The 16,060-nt window shown below is 46.1% G+C and overlaps 1 protein-coding gene across 3 annotated transcripts in view; it reads left to right on the forward strand.

Moving 5' to 3' along the window:
- The window catches only part of LOC120906040 (kinesin-like protein Klp10A), a 39,255-nt gene that overhangs the window by 10,520 nt on the left and 12,675 nt on the right, over window positions 1-16,060 (forward strand). Inside the window, exons 3-5 of one of the 3 annotated variants that reach the window (XM_040317438.1) lie at window positions 10,801-11,081; window positions 13,156-13,206; window positions 14,357-14,522. In XM_040317438.1, the coding sequence (XP_040173372.1) occupies window positions 10,801-11,081; window positions 13,156-13,206; window positions 14,357-14,522 (498 nt within the window). Of the gene's footprint in view, window positions 1-10,800; window positions 11,082-12,565; window positions 12,743-13,155; window positions 13,207-14,356; window positions 14,523-16,060 lie in introns of those variants that run through there. The other 2 variants (XM_040317440.1, XM_040317439.1) reach the window with 2 other exon arrangements.

Below are 16,060 nucleotides of genomic sequence, written 5' to 3' on the forward strand. Positions count from 1 at the left end.
GAGATGATGACGTGTCGTGTTTACAATTTTATTTGTCTTGATTGTCTAAATTCTGGCTTGCTTTTAAGAATAATTAGTTCATTTGGCCAGGTTACACAGGACTGCGCTCACTCCGAAGAGTACGTCAAAGTTATTGGCCTTAGAAATTCAATGTGAAATGAGGAACTGATGACGATCCCTTAAAAGTCCCCAAAAAAGCAAACCCAAACCCATACTGGTCTAGAAAACGATAACTTACCCATTCCGGTTCAGGAACTGATCATGACGTCATGTCGGTCCTGGATTTGATATTGAATCTGATACCGGTCCTGGAACTAATCATGAACCCCTTACCAGTCCTTGGACCAATCTTGAATCTGTACCGAATTTGGAACCAAACATGATCTCATACAGTTCCTGGAACGGATACTGAAATCATACCCCTCCTGAGACCGATTACGAACCCACATCGAACCTGGAACTGATATTGAACCTATTTCCGTCCTAGAACTGGTCTTGAACCCATACTGGTCATTGGACCAATCTTGAATCCATATCGGAACTAGAACCGATCATGAATCCACATTGGACCTGGAACTGATATTGAACGTATGTCTGTCCTAAAACTGAGCATGATCCCATACTGGACCTGAAACCGATCATGAGCCCATATCGAGCCTGGATCCTGGACCCATACACCAACTCATACTGGTCCTGGAACGGATCATGAACCTATATCGGCCTTTAGACCAGTCTTGAACTCATACCGGTCCTTAGATCAATCTTGAACTTAGACCGGACCTGGATCCGATCATGAACCCAGACTGGTCCTGGAACTGATCTTGAATCTATATAGTCCTTGGACCAATCTTGAACTCATACTGGTCCTTGGATCAATCTTGAACCTATATCGGAACTGGAACCGATCATGAATCCACATTGGACCTGGAACTGAACATAAACACATACCTGTCCTAAAACTGATCATAAACCCATACCGGACCTGGACCCGAACATTAACCTATACCGATCCTGGAACTGATCATGAATCATTACCGACTTTGGGACCCATCTTGAACCTATACCTGTCCTGGAGTTGATAATTAACTCATAACTATCCTGACATTTATCACGTACTCATACCGGTCCTGGAACTGATCATGAACCCATATTGGTTCTGAAACTGAACATGAACCCATATTGGTCCTGAAACCGATACTGAACTCATACCCATTTTGCGGCCGATTACGAACCCACATCAGACCTGGAACTAAGATTGAATCTTTTTCTGACCTGGAACAGGACATGAACCCATACCGGTCCTTGGACCAATCTGGAACCCCTACCGGAACTGGAAATGATCATGAATGCACTTGAATCTGGAACTGATATTGAACCTATGTCATTCCTAACACTGATCGTGAATCCATACCGGATATGGAACCGATCATGAACCCATACCGATCCTGGATCCTGGACCCATACACCAATTCATACCGGCCCTGGAACTGATCATGAACCTATATCGGCCCTTGGACCAGTCTTGAACTCATACCGGTCCTTAGATCAATCTTGAACTTAGACCGGACCTGGATCCGATCTTGAACCCAGACTGGTCCTGGAACTGATCTTGAATCTATATAGTCCTTGGACCTATCTTGAACCCGTACAGGTCCTTGGATCAATCTTGAATCCATACAGGTCCTTGGATCAATCTTGAATCCATACCGGACCTGGAATTGATATTGAACCTATTTCGGTCCTGAAACTGATCATGAATCTAAATTGAACCTGTAACTGATATTGAATCTATTTCTGTCCAGAAACTGATCATGAATCCACATCGGATCTGGAACTGATATTGAACCTATTTCTGTACTGAAACTGATCATGAATCCACATCGGTCCTGGGATCGGTCTTATATCCGTGGAAACCATCATGAACCCATACCTGTTCTGGAGTTTATAATGAACTCATACCGATCCTAGAATTTATCACATACTCATACCGTTCCTGGAACTGATCTTGAACCTATATAGTCCTTGGACCAATCTTGAACCCATACCCATCCTTGGGATCGGATTTACATCCGTGGAAACCATCATTAACCCATACCTTTTCTGGAGTTTATAATGAACTCATACCGATCCGGTGGTCTGGGTCTGGAGCCGGTACAGTTCCGGTTGCAATGCGATAAACCTTACCCGGCAGTACATGTGCACGCGTAGAAATAGCATAGAAATTTCGATTTGGGAACGAAATTTGCACCTGGTCCTTGAGTCTGGAAGTGATTCAGTTCCAGTTTTGATTGATTAACTGATTTTGCTGAGTAAATGACGATTAATTGAAGGTAAGCATCTCTATTATTGCAAACACACACGATTCGAAGCAGATGCAAACCAACCGCGAACGCGAATAGATTCGTTTCCCACCGGGGGGAGGGGTTTGCAATCAATCTCCTGCAATCAAAAGCTGCTCCGGTGTCCCTGCCAACCGAGCCGACTAAGTTTGCACTGCACCATGCCAGAGAGCGCCTCGCACTTTGCGTGTTCGTTGTGTGCCGCCCAATTGTTAGTTAATTTAATTTGCCCTTTTTATTGGCTTCTGTTTGGGAGGGGAGGGACAGGCAATTCAATGGAAAGATTTTGTCTGCTTGCGCTGCTGGGATTGTTTGGTCTCGAGTGCTACAATCGTGTGTGTGGCGAGTTTAATGTTTGCGGCACAGGTCGACGTGTGCACAATCGTTGCATAATCGTGTAGGGAGTTTGGATACATATGTGAGTGGGATACTTCCTTGACTCTTTCCTATGGGAAGTGAACATCATATGTTGGAAATTGGACTCTATAGTACCCTTTTTGGACAGACTCCTTGGATTCCTATTACATTTGTCCAGTAAGGGTGCTATAGAGTAAAATTCCCATTACATTAAGTTCATTTCACGTATGAAAGAGTCAATAAAGTGTCCCACAGCTATGAGAACTCCTGGAAAACCCTAGATGTTCTCTTTACAGTTTTTCTAGTTTTTCTTTTTCAAAACCAGTTTTTTGTTTGCAAACCGTTTATTTTTGTTTTTGCTTTTTTGTTGCCCGCGTTGCGTTGTTGAGTTGGGGATGTTTTAGAAATTTTCTCTTGTCGTTGCAACCATCCATCGATTACAGGTCTCTACCACCACCACTACCAAAACAAGATAAAAGCGTGATTCGAAAGTGTGTGCGCGCGTGTGTGTGTTTGTGGCATATTTTTGTTTCACTTTTTCCAACCCAACACGCTGGTAGAGTGGTGAAAATGCCATCAAACACCACACTTGCACACACACTGGTTTTTCGCGTCCCGTGGTGGTCTCTGGTCAAGATTTGTATCGCCGGGGAAGAAGGGCCGGAGCAGAGGTGCACCAGTTGTATCGGCACTCTCTTTCATGTTTTACTCCTCCTCTCTTTCTTCGCCCATTTTGCCACACCCTCTCCCTTCATCAATCCTTTTGAAGGGGGGGGGAAACGTCACTGGAAAGGAAAATTGCCAATGTGAACCGAGCGCGCGATATGAACTTATCGGTGCGCGCGATGGATTAGCGTCGCCTTCCTTCCTCTCCTACCACCACAGCTGTACCGTAGAGGGGAGTGGAGGAGGGGGTTCGATGTGTCGCGTAAGTGGAACGATGGAGGGAATTGTTTTTTTTTTTTTGCTTCTGCAATTTCCTTGATCAGTTTTCCCTTTTGTTTCATCTCTCCCCACTTTTCTCGCCACTTATTTGAGATAAATGAATAGAGGGAGAGAGAGAGAGACAGAGGGGAAACTCACTCAGCACACTGTTGAACATACAAACACAGACACATACACACACATACACATGGAATGCAGTGTGGTAGAACGGATTGTTGCGCTCACTGGTGAGTGTTGGCGCGCCTCATTTATAGCACCATTTTCCATTTTCCAACCGAGCAGCACTACTTTCTTCCATTGCATCCGATACCCGTGAATGAGATGAGAAGGGGATGGGGAGGGAGGATATAAAACAACAATCAATTACATCAAAATAAGCTGCCCTTCTTTATAATATATTGGGCGATTTTAAACGATTGAGAGGCGCGTTGTAGGGGGGATTTTCAAATGCCATTAAATTCATTAACAACGAAGAAAAGAAAACAAATCAACAACAATCAAGCATGGTGTTTGTGGTTCGCTGCTCTTTTTCCACCGTGCCGTGCAGATATTTTAAGTTCCGATTCGCTGTTTTTGTCAAAAAATGTGTTTTTTGCCTACTTTGCCTACTTCCAAATTTGTATGAAAAAAAAAAACTGCAATAAAAACAGGGGTTTTATGCTTTGTTTCCATCTCAAATGAAGCGGCTCGATTTTGAGAGTCTTCGCCAACATAAAAAAAACCGCCAATTAACGAGAAACTGTTTGTGTTCCGCATCGTTCATTAATAAACTCGTTAGCAGCAATCGAACACAAAATAAAACAAATAAAAACAGTTTAATTTACTAGCTCAACTAGTTGCCCGCATCAAATCCAATCCAATACAACAATTTTCTAGATGAAGAGAAATTAGAAAATGAATATGACGATTTTAGTTATTTTTTTTAAAATGATTTTCATGATTTTATTTATCCATCCCCCTAAGATGGCGCCATTATAAATCGAAGATTTATTAAGATCTTAAATGCTTGGTGCATTCAGAATGCTACTCTTAATAACCACCGTTTAAATACGAATGTTGTTGAGGTTCGTTGCTTAACCACCGGGGCAAGTCTTTCTAGCTTAATGCGCGAAGCGCATATATGGTGTGTGTTGATTGGGTGACACCCCGTTACGCACATGGTCCCCAAGGACAAGGATGTAAAATTAAGATGTAAATCGGTTACAAGCAAAGCATTCGTGGCTGTATTTGAATTAATATTGTGCCACGGTTGAGCAAAATTGCGACTTGTGTGTCCAGATGGTCATAAAGATGGTGAATTTATCGCAAACTTATGTGGCAAGCAATTGTATTAATGTTGCAAAACGTTTATATCTCTTTAAAACAATCTAATTGGAATGCATATCCAATAGATCGAAGCACACCCGCCTTAGGACGAGCGAAAACTAACGGACAGTGGGCTTGTTTTAACTGATGAGCAATAAAAAAAAATAGCCACACCTTCCTAACGCGTCTTACAAATCACACAACAACCGCCCACATGGTAACTATTTGTCATGCTTTATTTGTTTAAAGTTACCTATCATTTAAAGCTAGCCTCTCATCTTTCCCTTTTGTTTTGCTGCATAAAATTGATGACATTTATACTTTTACGACGCGCTTTTTGTTATTATTGGAAAGAGACGACCCGAACGCTACCTCCCATCACCGCCTGCAATGGAAAGACTGCAAGGTAGAAGGTGATGTCATTGAATGGCCGGAAAAAGGGGTCCTGTTTTTGTGGTGCGGCGAGGTCGTGGGGAGGGTTGCGGGCAACATACCGAAAAGGAAATAAACTAACGCAAAGGTAATGTCACCGGGCGTGTGACAGGCGGAAGGTTTAGAGGGGCAAGGGCAGAGAGGAGGGAGCACAGCTAGTTTTAGACCCGCGGACCGGAGAGGAGAGAATCACTTTCCGCATTCGCGCGCTTCCTTCTTCTTATAAAGCCGCGTGCGAAGGACCAGTTACCATGATTGGGCATCTGGCCGGGCTTCGTGTACCGTGACCGTGACCCTCCACCGTCACCACCTCGCATGTGATGACGCGAGCACAAATGCATGGCACGAACCGAGACATTCGTTGCTTTTAGATGCATTTGATAATAGACAGAAAATGAAAATATGCAAAAAACTACATAAAATGCGTTCCCTCGTTGTGTGTGAGAGAGAGAGAGACCTACGACCCCCTACAATGAAGGGTAAGGTGGCAGAATTTTCCACTTTTCACCTTTTCTCACTGCAGCCAAAAGCCTCGAAAGCCATTTTCGCTACCAAACAACCCTCACTTTAATGTATTCCCCCGTGCCTTCGCCACGCTGCCGTCGCACGCTTTTCCGATTTGTAATATTCCTTCCATCCCCCCTTTCTCTCTCTCGCTCTGTGTGTTTCTATGCAGTTGCAGCGTTGCTGGACACCGCCCATATAGTAGGCAGCGCACCACCTTTGGCGCTGTTTGGCTCCAAAAATAGCAAAGCGCTTCACGGTCGCTTTTGGCGCAACCCAACACGCGCAGCGGGAGCAGAAGCGAGGGATCAAGCGTGAAGAGAGTGGTGGCGCCCCAAGGTCGCGTACACACACACACACTCACCTGAAAGCCAATTTTCACCAAATTGCTGAACCGTGCTGAGGAGGGACCAGCACGAACCCGCGGAATCAAAATGGGCGAAGGAAAAATAGAACAAGCACAATTGTGCACAATTGGTCGGCGAAGCTTTCGGTTTGGAGCAAAATAATGCATACAGATTGTTTTGCTGAATTTCTTTCGGTTGCTTTTGTCGGTGATACATGCGGCTTCCCCGCGTCTGTGCTACGGTGGCCCAACAATTTCGCCCCATGCAAGCGTGTACTATGTTGCGGGATCGACACCGCCACCGGGTTTGTCTTATCTTTGTTTATAAAAAAAGATAAATTAGCTTCCCTTGGAGCTGTGTTTGCGGTGTCTTATTGTACATCCGCTCATGTGTGTGTGTGTGCGCTTAGGGAAGAACAGAGATAGGTATGCGGAAGTGCGCGTCTGGTGGTCGATTTCGCTGACTGGAACGCGGCCCGTGGCGGGTGAAATTGATGAGTAACGTGCTGTTCGATCGAATACTGGCTTCTGATAACGATTGCGTACTGTTGCAAAGGTGACACAGTAATCAGGGCTTTAAACTGTGTGGCGGAAACCAGTTTTTTTTTCCTTCGATAACGTCATGAAAGCAATGGTAGTGTTTAAATTTAAATTTAAAAGTATTTAAATACAAAATAATCCTTTGTAACGCTATCGATTGTGTGTTTTTTTGTATTATTTGTGACGCATTACATATAAAAAAGGGAATCATCTCTTCTTCTTTTCATTTTAAAGCAATTTTTAAAACATAAAAGGGTATTTGGCAGACCTTTATTTTTTTTAAAATAATTCTTCTAGAATTGACATTAACGCTCAGGAGTTATTTCTAGTGTAAATATGATTGGATATTAATTGGTTTGTTGGTGATTGATACAATTATTTTCCGGAGAGTCAGTCAAAAAGACTCATATTACATAGCTGGAAAGCTCTTGTGTGAACCATGTGTGTGTGTGTGCTTCACCTGGAAAATGGAAATGCCTACGCCGCCGCAGCCGCGCGCACAGTTTTCAATGATTGATGAAAGTAAGACACCGCACCGGCGAAAGCAAAAAAAATGTTTTATTATATATTAAATTGTACTCCAACTCGAATGCGGGGGGGTTTATGATAGGAAAAATAAATGCCTTGCGACTAGCAGCAACCAACAAACCCGCCCCCCCCCCCCTTCCACCCCGTTGTCTATGGTCGGATAGTGGGAGGAGAAATGGGAGCGAAATGTACAACCGCCGTAAATTATTGATCAAATATTGTTTTCCAGTGGCGGTACTTTGGTACTGGCGGCGCCCTTCCAGCTGGCAAAGTAGTAATGTGTTTTGGTGAGGAGACGTGTAGTAGGGAGGGTGGATTGGAAAACTAGAGTACTATACCCGAGCAACGGTAACAAAACGGTAACAGCAGCAGCTGCGAAAGGGAGGAATGCCGAATGAAAGCGAAATAATATGTATCGATAGAAGAGGGAGAGAGAAAGAAAGGAAGAGACAAAGAAACAGAGAGACAAAGAAACAGAGAGACAGAGAGACAGAGAGACAGAGAGACAGAGAGACAGAGAGACAGAGAGACAGAGAGACAGAGAGACAGAGAGACAGAGAGACAGAGAGACAGAGAGACAGAGAGACAGACAGACAGACAGACAGAGAGACAGAGAGACAGAGAGACAGAGAGACAGAGAGATAGAGAGATAGAGAGATAGAGAGATAGAGAGATAGAGAGATAGAGAGATAGAGAGATAAAGAGATAAAGAGATAAAGAGATCGAGAGATAGAGAGATAGAGAGATAGAGAGATAGAGAGATAGAGAGATAGAGAGATAGAGAGATAGAGAGATAGAGAGATAGAGATAGAGATAGAGATAGAGAGATAGAGAGATAGAGAGATAGAGAGATAGAGAGATAGAGAGATAGAGAGATAGAGAGATAGAGAGATAGAGAGATAGAGAGATAGAGAGATAGAGAGATAGAGAGATAGAGAGAAATAGAGATAGACAGAGGGTGACAGAGGGAAACAGAGAGAGACAGAAAGGCAGAGAGACAGAGAGACAGAGAGACAGAGAGACAGAGAGACAGAGAGACAGAGAGACAGAGAGACAGATAGACAGAGAAACAAAGAGAGACAGAGAGACAGTCTCTTTTTTTTTCAAAATTTGATCATTTTGGTTCTCTTCTTACTTTCTCTTGCACGTTGGTGTTACTCTTTCTACTCACCCACGAGCATGCTACATAGTAAAGCAAAACATTGAAGTAAGAGGGAGCCAGGCGTTTTACTGTGCACTTCGTAGAGGTACGGTGGGAAATGGTGACGGTTAATAAATAATGTTCAGGAAATAGTGTAATAAAAATCGAACAGGAAACCATTTTTCCAGTGACATCCCCACACACAAATCATCACCAAGGACGACCTACAGACACAAAACTCGCGATAGAGAGAGAGAGAGAGAGAAAAAGGCGAAGAAACAACAACATTTAGTGCGCACGGGACACTTCCTGCGTTCTCCCCCCTCGAGATCGGGCCAAACCTCGATGGCTATATTGGTTGTTCTCACCCAACGACACACCGAGGTACCCCCGAGAGAGGTCCTTAACATCATGTGTTGTTTGTGCGTGTGTGTTTGTGTCCCTTTTTTGTGTTGCGATGCGTGCTGTCGTCGTTGGCCGGGGTTGTGTTGCGGGTTTTATACCTTCACCTTAAGCTTTAAAGGGGTCCCTCCGTGTCCCCCCATAGCACCATCAGCAATAGAGAAGCAAAAAAAAAAAAACACCCTCTCAGCGGAGTTCACGCAGCTGTCCAAATAAGGATTCACGGATGGTTGGCACAAAGGCGGCGGCGGCAGCATGGCAGCGGGCACAGCACACCAACACACAAGCGGATGGTGGAGGGGGAGAAGGAACTTTATTTATAAGGGTCGTTCTGATGATGTCCTCCAACTACTCCCAGCTCCCCCAACTGCGCCAACCCACACACACACACACATGCAATAGATGGGAGGAAACGGAAGCACAGTGGCGTGTCCTTCAGGAGGGATACAGACACACAGTTGGCAAGTCTGCGGTCGTCGCGCCAGCTATACACACACAGTCGCCATCGTCTATTGGAAGACGTTGGACACGCGGGAAAGCCCTAGTGTGTTTTTGGGGAGCGTTGTTATCCCAGCAAAAGCGGCGCAATTGATGCGAGTCGTCGCCCGAGTCGCCGATCGTCTTCACATCACATTTCGCCCACTCATAGACACCACTCCGTGTGTTGCAGGGGGTCATGTCCGGCGATATATTGCACCGTATAAAGAGAGATCAATCTATGTGTTTGTGTGTGTGTGTGTGTGTGCAATATAAGAAAACCTCGATAACGCGCTTGGTACGCGCGCCACCTAAAAAGGCATAATTTCAATTGAAATATGAACCCTGAGAGAGAGCGCGCGCCGTGCGGAGTGTGAAGTGAGAAGAAGCGGTGGTGTTGATGGGGCTGGAAGTGCAGGAAGGCTGCCACAACGGATCGCCGCACATTCGTGTCATCGGGTCACGCCAAATCTTTCTTTTCCGGCTGCTCCGCTCACAGCAACAATCGAAGAATCGCTGTCCGTCCCGCGAGAGACATATTGATGATCGGTAGAGCTGTTGATCGAATTAATAAGCTCTGCAGCAGCAAACTCGTGCTGTGCGCCAAACGGAGAGCTGCTCGTGACGAACGAAACCTTTGCTCGAGAGAGAGAGAGAGAGAGAGAGAGAGAGAGAGAGAGAGAGAGAGAGAGAGAGAGAGAGAGAGAGAGAGAGAGAGAGAGAGAGAGAGAGAGAGAGAGAGAGAGAGTGAGAGAGAAAGTGGGCAATGTCTCGGTGCAACCGTGTCCGCAGTTGAGCACGGGGGGCAGATAGGGTCGGGTTGCCGAATTCACGAACGCCGTGGCGGCACTGTCGCCTACTACGAGTCGACTCCCGGTCGCCAGTAACGACGAGAACACTCGCTACGGTGGACCTACCTGCGTGTGAACCCCGCCGTTTTGTGAGTGTGTTGAATTGGTGTGGCTGTGTGTTACGGTTTTGTTCAAGGTTTGCTAGCAGGCAGCAGTTGTTTGGCACGGAGGAAATCGATTCGGCAGAAAAGCACACCATGCTGTGGTTTAAGAAGCGACTCAGCACACTGTTCGGTGGCGGCGGCAAGCGCACGGCCAAGCGGGAGGTGGGAAAAGGTGCCGCCGCCCCGGATGACAGTGGGCCACCGGTTGCGAGCGCCGCAGCAGCAGCAGCAGCAGCAAGCAGCACGGCGGCAACAGGTGGTACACCTAACACTGGACCGTCCGGCGAAGGCAGCACCACCACCCAGCTGCCCCCGTCGAAAAGGTGTCAATCGAAAAAGAACGCCCAAGAAGCTGCAGTGGCAGCCAGCAGCAACGTCCGCTGTGCCCAGTGCAGCCGCGGGAAGCAATGTAATGTTGTCCTGTTGAATGTTCCTTCCTTCCATTTAACCGCAAACCGTTTGCATTTGATACTGTATATGCCTGTGCAATGCGTTCGCTAATTGCTTTCTAATGTCTTCTTCCTCCCAGGTCGGATCCACACGGCGATCGTGTCACGGTTCCACGAGGACACACGCTCCGTCACGGTGGAATGGTACGAGCGGGGCGAATCGAAAGGCAAGGAGATCGAGATCGACATGCTGCTCGAGCTGAACAGAACGATGCAGCTGCAGCAAGACCTGCACCACCAGCAGCACCATCAGCACCAGCAGCACTACCAGCAGCAGCACGAGCCGGAACCGAAACCGACGGTGGAAGAGGCGAAGCAGCGAAAGAAAACGCCCGCGCCCGCGCCCGCTAACCTAGCACGCGTAAGTATGCCCCGGTGGCGGTTCGGCGATGCTTAATGCTCTCTTCTGTACTTTTGTCCCATTGTAGAGGAAGGGTGCTTGTGTTTCTCCCAATCGGGCCCGGTATCTGAGTAAAAGGCGACTCTTTTGGGCGGCGCGCTGTGGATAATCTTGTTTTGGAGCGCGTGATGCCGTTAAGCGTTGGATGAGGGAGAGAGAGAGAGAGAGAGCTACATACGCTCCTGAGTTTACATTGTACGAAATCGACGCTTGTGCTGGCTTGACAGATAGTGTTAGGGACGGTATAAGTGTGTTTTATCACAAAATAAGGCTTACGCGAAGTTTAGCTCAGTCGTGTCGGCGCACGGCAAAAGTCTCACCTTCCTTCACAATGAGTGATCCGGGTGATCAATCCCACTAGATTTTGGCTGTAGATGTGTAGACGATTTTAAACATGTTGATCAACTAATTTAGCTATGACAGGAAAAGAAAAGAAAAGGCGATCGGTCTCACTGCGCATATGCAAAAAAAAAACAAGCGAAAAGCAAGCCACACCAACATGTCCAATAAGCTCTCAATGATCTCAACTCAACCAACCAGTGTGTCGTAAACACTGGACACTAGCTAGAAGAAAGACTTTCTTAGCGGTAGAATGCCCATTTTAAATTATTTGCTCCATTTCTGGTGTGTGGCAAATGTAGCATATTTTGCAGATCGATTGCTTCTCCAACATAGTCCTGGACGTGTGTGTGTGTGTGTGTACCTCCTATAATCACCCCATCACTCCCCAGTTTTATTCGGGGGATTTTTTCTTGTTATTTTGCCTGCCCTCCCCGTTGCCAAAACAACTCAGGTGTTATTTTCCGGTAGCTATGACGTTTCCCGCTGCGGGGAGGGCGCCACACTGCGCAGAGGACGACCTCTCTCTCTTTCTCTCTCCAGTGGACGAGCGAGGACACGGAACCAGACGTTTAGCGAGATTACGCAAGCATGCGCGCACCGAGGGGGCAAATTTAGCTTCAAAAGCAAAAAGAATTAAAATAGTTAGTTTCCTCCTTTTTTGGGGCGTTGTGGAGGAACGTCGCGCGATTTTTTTTTCCTTTTTTTGCTACCATTGGAAGGTGGTACATCCTTTTTTTGTGTTGGTGATGGTGGTGAGGTTTTTTCAACAAACTGTCGAAAAAATGAGGCATTGTGCGAAGCGCCATGGCAACCGGGGTTTTTTTTTTTTTTTTGTTGCTATTTTTGGTTGCTTTCATACTCGCACAGCACAGCGCGCTCGCTGGAAGGAAAGGGAGTTGGTTGGCTAAAGGATGGTACAGCGTTTCAATAGCCGGGAAAATACCCGTTACAAACCGCAGTGAAAATCCGGATGCGAGCGCGAGTGCACGCGTTTTTAATATTGCATTGGCCGTTTCCAGAGCGAATAAAACGGGAAGATCACTTTGTGATACAGCTCACATTTGCGTGTGATTTTGTGAGCCTACCCTGCTTGGGTGGTGTGGTGTCCATTGGGAGGGATGTTCCCGATCTACTTTGAGGTCAACTTCGGCGAGCCGGACCGTTCGCTTGCGGCGGCCGCGGCCCGTATGGTGCGGCGGCGGGTGTCACGCGCCCGCCGCAAGGATGTTAACAACAACGATCGTAAAGGTGCACGGAAGGAGGAGCATCATCAGGTCAAGGTAGCGCTGGCAGGAGAGAGATTGTTGTGTCTCGTGAACAGGAGGCTGTCCAAACACGTACTGTTGTGGTATAACGGCCCAGGCCCCTTTAATACATACCTCCCGCCCCCCAGAGCCCGCTCGTTGTCTTAACATTCAATTAACCGCATTTGTTGTATGTTTCTCTTTTCCTTCCCGCATCTCACCACCATACATCGATACTCTACCTACTGCTCGTTACATAATTCACTAAACACCTCTTCCCGTTCGGTGTCGTCGGTCCCTCCTCTTGTGCGTCATCATCAACTGGTGTTAAACAATTCAATCTCTAACTCATCTCTACTGCCAAAATAAATCCAAAAATCTTATGGGGGAAAAACACACCCACACAACATACCCATCCCCATACCCACCTTCCCGATCCATCCCTTTAGCGATCGAGTTCCATCGAGGACGAAGAGGATACTTCCCAGCCAGAACAAACGGTAGGCGTCTCTAGCTAATCATATTAACCTCCTTCTCTTGCTCTCTAATCCATCACACTCACACTCACACACGCATTACTTTTTCGTGCAAATGGTGTTTTTTATTTTTGTTCGCCTCCTTGTTTTGTTTTTGCTTTGCTAAATAATACTTCCTTCTTTGCTTACTTCTAGCCTTACCACACACACTTTGCACCCCTCTTCAGATACACAGCTTCAGTTTGTTAGGCTGTTTGGTGTTTTGGTATTTTTCTGATTGGTTTTTAATTTTTCTTGTTAGAACTTCCTTTTATACTAGAATCTGTTGACAGTTAATAATTCTTGGCATAATACTGCACTCCACCACCATGCATGCCAACAATGGAATCCGTTCTTCTGCTGGGCGTCTGAGGGAAGAAGAAAATCATTTTGAAATGATTTGAACGTTGAACGCTTTGAGCAGCATGGCCTATTGATGATAGTTTACTTTTATTCCGCTTGGTGTCCTTTTGCCACAAGTATTTTAGTACATCCACACACAGACACACACACTTTTGGCATTATTGGTTGCTTTTTGCTTTTAGCATGGTATTTGTGTATTTTATTCGTTCCTCGTTTTTACCTCTTTGTTTCTTCCTCGTTTTTTTCTGCTGGTACTTTATAGCAATTGTTTTTGGCCTTTTATTTACAAAATGCACGAGTGCACTCAGTCTCTCTCCCTCTCTCTTTCTCTTTTGGTTACTTTTTTAGTACAACGTTTGACGCCTTTTTTCACCTCTTTCGGTATAATAGTGCGCGGGATAGACACAACCACTTTCCTGGTCACGTACACAAACACCACGGCGCGCAGTGTGCCTGCCGTGGATTATTCTTCTTTCTTTTTTTTTTTTTTTTTTTTTAATACACTCAAGCAAATATTGTTTTTTTTCGGTTTTGATGGAAAAGAAGAAGACGAAACGCGGCTGGGAGGTGGAAAGAATGTGTTGCAATCAAATGTGTTTCTAATATTCTAATAATGTATGTTTACTTTTCATTTTTCATGTCCTGTGGCGTTGGGTTCTCTGTGGCGAAACATCCGGAAAAAAAACAAAACAAAACGACAACGCCACCGCTCCTTCTTCAACCAACCCACACCACGCGCACAATCCACGATCAACACGACCCACTGGTGCAGAATCCAACGCAAGCGATCATCCGATACAACAACTATCTAGGCCAACGGGGCGATTCGGGCAAGGGCGCCAGCATCCCGGCACCGTCCAACATCAATCGGGCCACCATTCTACACACCGGGCCGACGCAGCGCTCGGAACAGTCCGGTACTGGACGCACCACCAATGGTAAATACACCCTTAACAGAGGTAGTAGTGTGCGTGTAGTAGTAGTAGGGGGTGCACGGGAGGTCTTGTAGTAGGTTCTAAGGAAGGCATAAATGAAAGCCTGGAGAAGAAGTTGCTACAAAGACCTGTAGTGGATAAGCAAAACGCGCTGTTCAAGATGCACTGGGCTCAGGTCTCTTAGATTCGTGTCTTTCACAACTATTTGGGAAGAGTTTTTGGTGTATTTGCATTTTTTTCTAAGGGAAAATCTTTAAATTCTAAAATTTTTCGTAAAACGTATTCATTTCTGGGGTTTGAGAATAACAAGAGACTACAAAATTGCCCTCCAAAAAATAAGAGCCCCAATAGGAGGTTAAACAATCACTTGGTGTTACAAACATTTCCGCCAGAGGTCGCTTTACCTCTATCACTGATCCCAAATGTACACAATAGTGTTGGGTAAAGTTGGCAACAATTCGGAGTCGACTCCGATCCGACTCCGATAATTTCGGAACCAACTCTGGATAGATTATCCAGAGTCGTTCGGATTTCTCCGGAATCGTCCGGAATCGCCCGGAGTCTTCCGGAGTCGTTCAGAGTCGTCCGGAAGCGGTCGAAGACGAAGTCTCCGATCGTCTCCGTTCGGCTCTGGACGACTCTGAATGACTCCTACTCCAAACTACTCCGAACGACTCCGGATGAACTCCGGACGACTCCGAAAGACTCCGGACGACTGCGAACGACTCCGCGCGCCTCAGAACGACTCCGACTCCGTGTGTAGCTAGTGGTTCGGATTTTGCCGGAGTCAGAACTAACCGGAACTAACGGATTTTGCCGGAGTAAGTCCGCTCATCATTATCCAGAGTCGTTCGGAATCGTCCGGAATCGCCCGGAGTTCTCCGGAGTTGTTCTTGAGTAGTTTTTGGAGTCGTTCAGAGTCGTTCGGAGTCGTGGTCGTCCGGAGTCGTCCGGAAGTGGTTGAAGTCGAAGTTTCCGATCGTCTCCGATCGGCTCTGGACGACTCTGAATGACTCCTACTCCTAACTACTCCGGACGACTTCGGACCCCTCTGAAAGATTTTGCCGGAGTCAGAACTAACCGGAACTAACGAATTTTGCCGGAGTTCGGACTAACAAAAGCCGGAGTCGTATCGGACTCGTAGGTACGCTACAAAGAGCACATCACTAGTACACAATGCTACACGATATTGTTTTAATTTTTGTTTAATCCATTTCCACGGGTCAGACAGAAATTTCATGTTTTAGCTTGAGCAATTAGGGCTTCTTTATTCCGCAAACGCTGCCCTTGAAGGGCATTTTATGACCCAGAAACACGTTCGTCAGTGTCAAGTTGCAATAGCATTAGTCGGGGTAAAGAATGGGGTTTTAGAAAAAGAAGAAAAAAAACGCAGATCGTACCTGAAATAAGTAATAAGCGCTCTAGTGTAGGAAGGAGGGAAGGAGTCGATGTGCTACAGTGTAAGGTCATTGAAATGCGAATGACCACGAGCTGTGGAAAAACGCTGTATATGTGTGTGTGTGTGTTAGTGTGGCTTGTGT

The sequence above is a fragment of the Anopheles arabiensis genome, chromosome X, assembly GCF_016920715.1.
Source record: "Anopheles arabiensis isolate DONGOLA chromosome X, AaraD3, whole genome shotgun sequence".
Lineage (NCBI taxonomy): Eukaryota > Metazoa > Arthropoda > Insecta > Diptera > Culicidae > Anopheles > Anopheles arabiensis.